Source organism: Crocuta crocuta, unplaced genomic scaffold (genome assembly GCF_008692635.1).
Source record: "Crocuta crocuta isolate KB4526 unplaced genomic scaffold, BGI_CrCroc_1.0 scaffold193, whole genome shotgun sequence".
Lineage (NCBI taxonomy): Eukaryota > Metazoa > Chordata > Mammalia > Carnivora > Hyaenidae > Crocuta > Crocuta crocuta.
In genome coordinates, this window is record NW_027529624.1 from 6,638,941 (window position 1) to 6,647,459 (window position 8,519).

General features: G+C 58.2%; 1 protein-coding gene across 1 annotated transcript in view; it reads right to left on the reverse strand.

The window, feature by feature from the left end:
- TMPRSS6 (transmembrane serine protease 6) overlaps nucleotides 1–8,519 on the reverse strand; it is a 31,497-nt gene that overhangs the window by 19,858 nt on the left and 3,120 nt on the right. Inside the window, exons 2-6 of the mRNA XM_077762067.1 lie at nucleotides 7,292–7,425; nucleotides 6,095–6,162; nucleotides 5,387–5,571; nucleotides 5,082–5,123; nucleotides 698–902 (exon numbers count right to left, since the gene is read on the reverse strand). Of these exons, the coding sequence (XP_077618193.1) occupies nucleotides 698–902; nucleotides 5,082–5,123; nucleotides 5,387–5,571; nucleotides 6,095–6,162; nucleotides 7,292–7,425 (634 nt within the window). The remainder of the gene's footprint in view (nucleotides 1–697; nucleotides 903–5,081; nucleotides 5,124–5,386; nucleotides 5,572–6,094; nucleotides 6,163–7,291; nucleotides 7,426–8,519) is intronic.

Below are 8,519 nucleotides of genomic sequence, written 5' to 3' on the forward strand. Positions count from 1 at the left end.
CCCCCCTCCCCACCCCCTTCCAGCCTCTCCCCTTAGCTCTCACAGAGCCACGTAGGCCCCAAACCCCTCCCCCACCCTGCGGAGGTGGCCAGTTCTCTTGACGGCCAAGGCCATTTCCAGCCCCCTCGTGGTCTCCCCCCACCACCACTTGTCTGCTTTCTGCCCTTGTCATCATTACCCATGTCCTAAAGCTCTGCTCCTCTGCTCAAGAACTTTCAGTTTGTTCCCCCACTTACCAAGTATTACAGCTCACACTGCCCTGGCATTCAATGCCCTTCGTGACCCAACCCCAACTAGACCGGGTATAATGAGACTAATAATGGACAGCAGCTACTGGATATTTAATGGATGCATTTAACACAGAGTAATAACGGATAGCATTACATGTGTGAGAATCTTGGCANGGGCGGGGGGGGGGCGGGGCTCTGGGGCCACCAGACTCCGAAGGGCCCTGACAAGCCACGTCACCCCTCAGCGCTGACGTTCGGGGTAACCTCGCACAACTGCTTTGTTACAGATGGGGAAACTGAGGCTCAGGGAGGGAAAGGGGACTGCCCACAATTCACAGCCACTTCTAGGCTGACTCTCAAATACCAGATCCCGGAGGAGCGGGGTCACATGGCCCCTCCCCTCAGAACGGAGCGTGATTCTGACCCCACGACACCATCCCCTTCCCACCCGCCTTCCTTGGACTCACGAGGTGATGAGCCTCCTCTCCAGGGGCCCAGCCACGTCGTACATGGCCAGCCGGTCCCGGCACTCGGCCAGCGTCCACTCGAGCCGGAGTTTGAGCATGAGATCCTTGGGGCCCTGGAGGTGCCACAGGCAGCTGGAGACCAGGTGGTCGGGCCCCTTCAGCCGGAGGACCTGGCCCTGGCCCACGTAGCTGTAGCGGTAGCAGCCTGGAGGAGTGAGAGGGACAGGCCCCCTGACCCCCGTTAGCCAGGAGGAGAGACCCGGGGGGCCGGCTGGGTCCTCACCAGGGCCGGGGTGGCATGGGGAAGACCGGCTGGCTGGGGATCAGCCCAGCTGTGCTGTGTCCTGTCTTCCCGCGTCCCCGGCTCATTTTTGCCTCTCCCCAACCACGCACTCACTCACTGGTCCATTCATTCACTCACGTGGCACTCACTGACTTCTCCGTGCCAGGCGAGTACCAGGGAAAGGTCCAGTCACTACCCGGGAGCGCCAAGAACGGCAAGGATATATACAGAGCCCAGAGGTATATAGCTCAGGAAGTGAGGGCTCTAAGGCTGGGAAGACTTGGGGGGGGGGTGCGAGTCAGGGTCACACGTGCGCACAAAAGGCCGGGGGACTTTGAGGCAAGAGCAAAAGCTGGTGAAGGGAGGCGGGGCGCAGATCACGCCCAGGAGAGGAGGCGCTTTCTCCTGTGGCCATGGGGAGCCACGGAAGGTTAGGCAGGACTGGGCCGAGGCTGGGCTTGGATCACAGACTCCTCTGACCGCCGGGAGCCACTCTGAGGAGGCTGAGCGACCAGCAAGGTAGCTGTACCATAAGGGGGAAGGGCGAGGGTTTCATTTCAGGTGGAGAGAAGGGGCAGCGAGGCAGCCCCGGGCAGAGGCAGGGAGCTCCAGCTGATGATAAGGCAACAACAGCAATGAAACAAATTCCACTTATTAAGCATTGGAGGCATGCCTGGGGGGAGGGCAGCTAAGTGTCGTACACTCACCACCTCATTTAAAAGTATTTTCTTAATGTTTCTTTTTGAGAGAGAGAGACAGAGCACGAGCCCGGGAGAGGGAGAGAGAAGGAGACACAGAATCCGAAGCAGGCTCCAGGCTCCGAGCTGTCAGCACAGAGCCCGACGCNTGATTCTGCACCCATTTTACCAGTGAGGAAACTGAGGCTCAGAGAGGCAAAGTGATTTGCCTTAGGACACGCCACTGAGAAGCAGCAGAGCCGGGGCGGGGGGGGGCGGGGGTCTGGGGCCACCAGGCTCCCANAATCCGAAGCAGGCTCCAGGCTCCGAGCTGTCAGCACAGAGCCCGACGCGGGGCCCGAACCCACAGACTGTGGACTCTGAGACCATGACCTGAGCCTAAGTCAGATGCCCAACTGACTGAGCCACCCAGGCACCCCACTCACCCCCTCATTTAATAGCCCCATGAAATAGTTGCCATTATTTTTCCCCACAACAGACCTGGGCGGGACAGACCCGGGTTCACCAAACCTTCCCCAGGGGGCTTGGTTTTCTCCCCTGTAGAATGGGGGCCGTGATGCCACCCTGCAGCTTGTCACATGCTTAGGGATGATGCATGTCCGCGTACCCAGTATAGTGCCTCACACAGAGCGGGTGCTACATACACATAGCAGCGACTGTTCTCTCGGTGGGTGTGGGGGGAGGGAGAAGGGGGAGCTGGGGAGAAAGCCCGGTGACTTGTCACCCTTCCGCCGGCCCCACCTGAGGCTCAGACACAGCCCGTCTTGTTGGCTGCACTCACCCTGCACCTCCTTCTCTGTCACAGGCTCCCTGCCAAGGTCCACACCCCGCTGCGCCTCCTGTCTTCCGCTGAATCCATGAGCTGTGAGGGCGGTGCCAGGGATGGGCACACCAGTGCCCCCTCCACTGCTCTAGCATCCCTGCGCTCGCTCACCCTCCACAGTCGGTGGGGCCCCTACTCTGTGTTTGAGTTCGGCTCCAGGGACCAGCAGAGAACAAACAATTTCTCCCCTGGAGCAGTAAGTCTGTCATCGAAACCTCCCCGTAGCCCGAGCAGCAGTAGGGACGTGGGAGTGCGCCCCGGAGGTGGGAGGCAGCCTGGTGTGTGGGGGGCTCACCCTCTTCCGTCCAGGCCCAGCATCACCTTCTCATCAGCCCGTGACTCAGTTGCTTCTCCACTCCGTTTTGGCAAATGAACAGTGAGAGTCCCATTTCCACCTCCTTCTCTGGGTGGTTCCGAGCGCCAGTAAGGGAATGGAGGGGAGCGTGCTTTGCTCAGATACTGCTGCTCAGCCCCCCCCATCCTGAGTCCTGGCCATCCTGACCCCAGCGGGGGGACGCCAGGCACAGGAGGAGAGAGACGGGGCCTCTGATCTGCCTGAGCCAGCCCCTGGGGAGAGCTGCCTGGCTCTTCCTGGCTGTTTTTCTTTAAATCTTGCTCCAAGTTGAGGTTTTGCTTTTGCCATTTTAATAATTATCTTTTTTTGTTTTTTTAAATTGAGGCTAATTAAGTCGAGAGGTACAGGCTGGTTTCTGCCAGTCATCAGACACATGTTTGGGCACCCTGTCACCTCTGGTCATAGAGAGAAAGCAAACGAATATGTCTGGTGCATGCTCCTCGCCTGGCCTTTGCTCACACTGTCCCCTCCGCCCAGAGCGCCCCTTCCTCTTTGCGACCCGAGGGAGTCCTGCCCATCTCCCATGCCTGAGCCAGCTGCCTGAGCCCCGTGAAGGCATCCAGGACCCCCCGTCCCCTCAGGCAGGCGCAACTCTTCCCTCCCTCTAGAGTAGAGTCCCTTCTTCTGCTTTGGACTGTGGCCCCTGGTGTCCATCTGCCCCCAGGGCGGAACGGCTCCCCCCTCCACTGCCTCTGGGACCTCTACTCTAGCGCCCGCGCTTGGTGCTGGGAGAGTCTGCTTATTTGTCTGTCTCTCTCATGGGCTCAGAGCTCCTCTGAGAGCAGGGGTGAGGACACGGTCGTCTGATGTCCCCAGAGCAGGCACGGGGCCTGGCACGGGGTAGATGCTCAAAAAGCCTGTGGGAAGGATTTGAGTTGTCACCTCGTCCCATTAGACACTGTGCCCTCAGAGAGCAGGGACTCTGGATGTGCACTGAACCAAATACAGATAATTACAAAGCAACTTCCAGAAACCTGAGGACACGTGGACAGCCAGCACAGGCAAGGGCATCAGAAAGGCCCATCCAAGACCAAGGGCAAGGAAGAATGAGTGCCAGCACAGTGGAAGGTAGATAGCTAGGTAGGTAGATCGATCCATCCATCCAACCGTGATTTTAGCTATTTGAAAGTTGTACTTTGACCTCATCACCACCATCCCCTGAAGAAGTGAGCATTTGACCCACCAGAAGGTAAGAGAGGGTATGCGGATGATTTAAATTCTGCCTCTTTCACTGAGAGGGGGCTGATGGCCTCAGCTCTGGGTAGAAACTCAAGGTACTATAAGGAGACTCTGGGAATTTAGGAGCTTATGCTCAGGACTGCAGGGTACATCTGCACAGGAGGTGCACTGCACAACTGCAGGTGTCTCCAGTCACACAGATGACAAGATGGACAGTGCTCCTTGCCCACCAGGGTGCAGGAGGAAGACCATGGAGCCTCTTGGAGAAAAGCAAGGTGACTCTGGCAGGAGGGCATGGGAGTGGGGTCGGAAGACAGGGCAGATTAGCCTGGGTATGAAGGGGAAGGAAAATGTGAGGAGAGGACCCTTGAATGTGACAGAAATATCTCCAAGAGCCCAGGGTTTCAATGCAAAGTGGGGGCACCTGGGTGGCTTGGGCTCAGTCGGTTAAGCATCCAACTCCAGCTCAGCTCATGATCTCGTGGTCCATGAGTTCGAGCCCCGCATCGGGCTCTGTGCTGACAGCTCAGAGCCTGGAGCCTGCTTCGGATTCTGTGTCTCCCTCTCTCTCTCTGTCCCTCCCCCACTCATGCTCTGTCTCTGTCTCTCAAAAATAAACAAACGTTAAAAAAATTTAAAAAAAAATAAATGCAAAGTGACTGATACACTTCGAATTGGCAAGAGTATTTCCTACTATTAGTGGGAACAGTAGCTTGTGAGTACACTGAGTTTGATGATAAAAAAAGTAGATTCATGTTTATGTGTAACTCAACCTGCTGCTCACTCTCACGCCCCACACAGGCAACACACGAGTGCACGTGTGCATGCACACACACACACACACACACAGGTGCACAATACAACCTCTCCCCCGTGGGCCCAAGGCTTGCTCAGGGCTCCTCTCCAAGCCCACCAGGCAACCCCTGGGTCCCTCCAGGCCTCTCCTCCCCACACCCCCCGGAAGCCATGTGGCCACCTGACCCTTGACCAAGCCAAGCAAAACAGCAACTCAAAGGCAAGTGGGGAGGAAAAACCGAAGCGCGTACCCAGCGTGGAGTTCAGCGCAACTATGTCTTTCACGCTGGCTTCTGTTAAAAGGAAACGAACAAACAAATAAACAAAAGACCCAAGGTAAATAAGGAAAACAAAATGAAAAACAAAAATAAAAATAGCGGTGACCATCAGAGCCAGCCTGTCTGAGATTTACCCCGAGTGCCGACCCCCAACCCCTTGCCCGGCAGCGGTCCCTGGGGCTACACCCTCCCCCCAGCCCTGAGAGCACCCAGCCCCGGACAGGCAGCCTGCATCCCGCTGCCCGGACTCGCCCTGCACCCCCCTCCCCGGTACTGACCCAGGATCACCAGGCCCTCGGGGTCCACCTCATAGTCGGCCCTGTAGGAGGCGGGGGCCGAGCCGTTGGCCGTAGATAGCATCTCTTCCACCAGCAGTGCCTGCACCACCTCAGGGCTCAGCATCGGCCGGCGGTGCTCCGGGATTTGGAGGATGAACCAGAAGAAGCAGGTGAGAGGGCCCTCCCTAAGGCAGGCAGAAGCGAGAGGGGTGGGAAGGGGCCTGAAATCTGGCTCTGAGCCTGGCTCATGCCCTCCCTCCGACCCCCCTGCCCCGGGTGCTTACTACCTCCCGGGTGCTGTTCCCTTGGAAACCTCCTACCACATCCCTAGGGAAGTGCTCTCTGCCTCCAGGAAGCGCGAGATACGCATGGGACATAGGACCCAAGCCAGATGCGCATGGGTCAGCTGGGCCACCCCCCCTCTTGCCACAACCATGGCCTCACCTAACACATGCCAGGCCCTGGCAAAGCACGCGACACGGCCACTGTCTGGCGCGATCCCTACCACCACACTGTGCCCATTCTACAGATGAGGAAACTGAGCCCCGTGAAGGGAAGTCACACGTGGGAAGTCAAGTTTCCTTTCCCTGTCTCAGTGTCCCCATTTTTAAAAGCAAGGGGATTGCATCAGAAGCCTCGGGCATCCCCTCCTCTTCTTTGAGTCCAAGGTTCTAGTGAGGGCTGCTTGGGGGGCCCAGGGCGACTCACCCAAAGGAATAGACTGAGCTGGAGTTGTAGTAAGGACCCAGGCGGGTGCTGGCAATGAGCTCCTTGAGCTAAAAGGAGAGGAAATGACAGCACCCTCGTGACCCTCTGCAGAAACCCCCTCCCACCTTGGAGTGCCCTTTGCCCTTCTCGGTAGCCCTGCTACCCAGCGGATAAGTGGCCACGCGGGGAAAACAAACTTGCCCCCATTCTGTTCCCCTCCCCCAATACATAGGCATCGCCCCTCAACACCGCCCCTTCCGCCAGCTCCGGCCTCCTCCCGGCCACCAGGGGCCCCTGTCCCTCTGGTCAGAAGTCCCCCCTCCACCCTGCAAAGCCCCAGTGGGCTCCGAGTCCACCCCTCACCCCCAGCCACCCGTCACGGGAGCTGAGCTGGTAGGGCGGGGTGCATGTTCAAGTCCAGCACCGACAGCAGGACGTGTGCTTGCGAGGAACAGCGTGGAAATAGCGTCCTCACCATCCCACTTCAACCCCACACCCCCCTGCACAGACACTGTTGTTATCTGCTCTGCAGAGGAGGAAAGAGAGCCTTGGGCAGGTCCCCCAGAAGCAAGCCCCGAGCCAAGGGCGTGGGGGGAGTGGCTTCTTTGGGGGTGATTCTGGAGAACACCACCAGGAGGGTGACGGACTAGCAGGGGACGGCCGATGTGGCTGTGAAGGAGGACAGGGCTGTGGGCAGCTGGGACATGCTGGGGGCGTCCTCAGAGCTGTCACCTCCCCAGGGCCAAGGGAGCTGGGGTATTTTCCACCCACGCCATCTCTCATGGCTGAAGCTTGCTCCCAGGAAGAACTACTCCTCAGCACTTCCGGCCTGCCCTACTGGGCAAGGTGCCATCCCACAGCCCGAGGGTGGAAGGTGCTGGCAGCCTGAGACCACCCCCAGGGCAGGAAACCATCGCCCTGGAGGGGGGAGGGGATGTGGGTGGGCCCTGACGGCACCCTTGCACTGCCCTGACCTCCCCAAGGTACCGCGGCTAGTGAGTCGCACAATCAAGACTTCCGCTTAGTGCATTTGACCCCAGAGTCCACCAACTTGTCCACCCCCCTATCCTACATCGCCTTCCATCGTGTCCGGGACAGGACTCTGCTCCCAGCGAGTGCCGACCGGTGTGGCATGACCAGGGTCCTCCCCCTCCCCACCCCTGTCCACTCCCTCCCTTCCCCGCAGCCCTTCCCTACCATCTTCTGGGCTTTGGCAGTTTCACTGCGGAAGGCACTGGACTCCCGGCGGGCAAGGTCCTGGGAGAAGTGGCGATTGAGCACGCGGAGGCTGCCTGAGTACACCTGGCTGACCGTCACCTCTGCCTTGTATCCTGCCCGGGGAGAAACCAGCAAGGTCAGCCCAGGGGAGCCTCCTGTCTCCCCGACGCCACCCAAGCCCTCAGCCCAGGGGCCAGCATCTCGGGCCCTCGAGGCACCTCCACCATCATCAGCCATTGACATCGCGTCATCCAGTTTCTTTTGTGACAGGGAGGAAAGGGGTCTGTAGATGGATGGTGTCCCAAAGGCTCCGACTCAGAAACTGATGCAGTAAATAATTGATCCAGGACACAGATGACACGAAAGCCAAGAAACCCACATGGCCTAGAAGGTCAAGTTCATGGCTTTGCACCTCTGTGCATCCTTCCCTTTACCAGATTCATAGCCCTGGGTTTATGCCCCTGTTCATTCATTCATTCATTCATTCACTCATTTAACAAACAGTACCTGAGAACCCTACTATGTCAGCGCTCAGGACTCAATCAGTATAACAGTGAATAAAACAATGAAGGAAAAACACCCTGACCTTAAGAGATGATTGTTTAGCAAGAAAGGGAGACAATTAACAAGCATACTAGGCAACAAATTAGAGGGTGCAGAAATGAGGGGTGAGGGGGGCTGCGACGCGGTGGCCAGGGAAGAAGGTACGTGTTGACCTACAGAAGAAGCATTCCAGGCAGAGGGACCAGCATGTGCAAAGGCCCTGATGCAGGTCATCTGGTATATTTGGGGAACACAAAGAGTGAATGAGGGGAGAGCAGGGAGAGATGGGATGGGGGAAAGGGACGGCCACACAGGGTCCCTCGCGGGACTTGGGTTTTACCATCAGGTGGGAGCTGTGGGAAGTTTAAGGTGAGAGGTTTAGGTGCTTCGATCTGCTTTCTCAGACGATCCCTTTGCTATCGTGTGAATGGGGCTCTAAGGGAGCAAGGGCACCCATGGCCATTGAGGGGGGAGCGCCTACAGTCGTCCACTGACAGTGGCCAGGCGAGGGGCAACGGAGCCTGGACCTGGCTGAGTGGTGGAGGCGGTGACGAGTGACCACCTGGAGGCAGCATAGAGTCTGGAGTCAGAGATGGCCAGGTCTGCTGGCTAATTGGGGCTGGGGTGTAAAAGAGGGGGGCAAAGGGGGAGGAGCTGGAAAGTT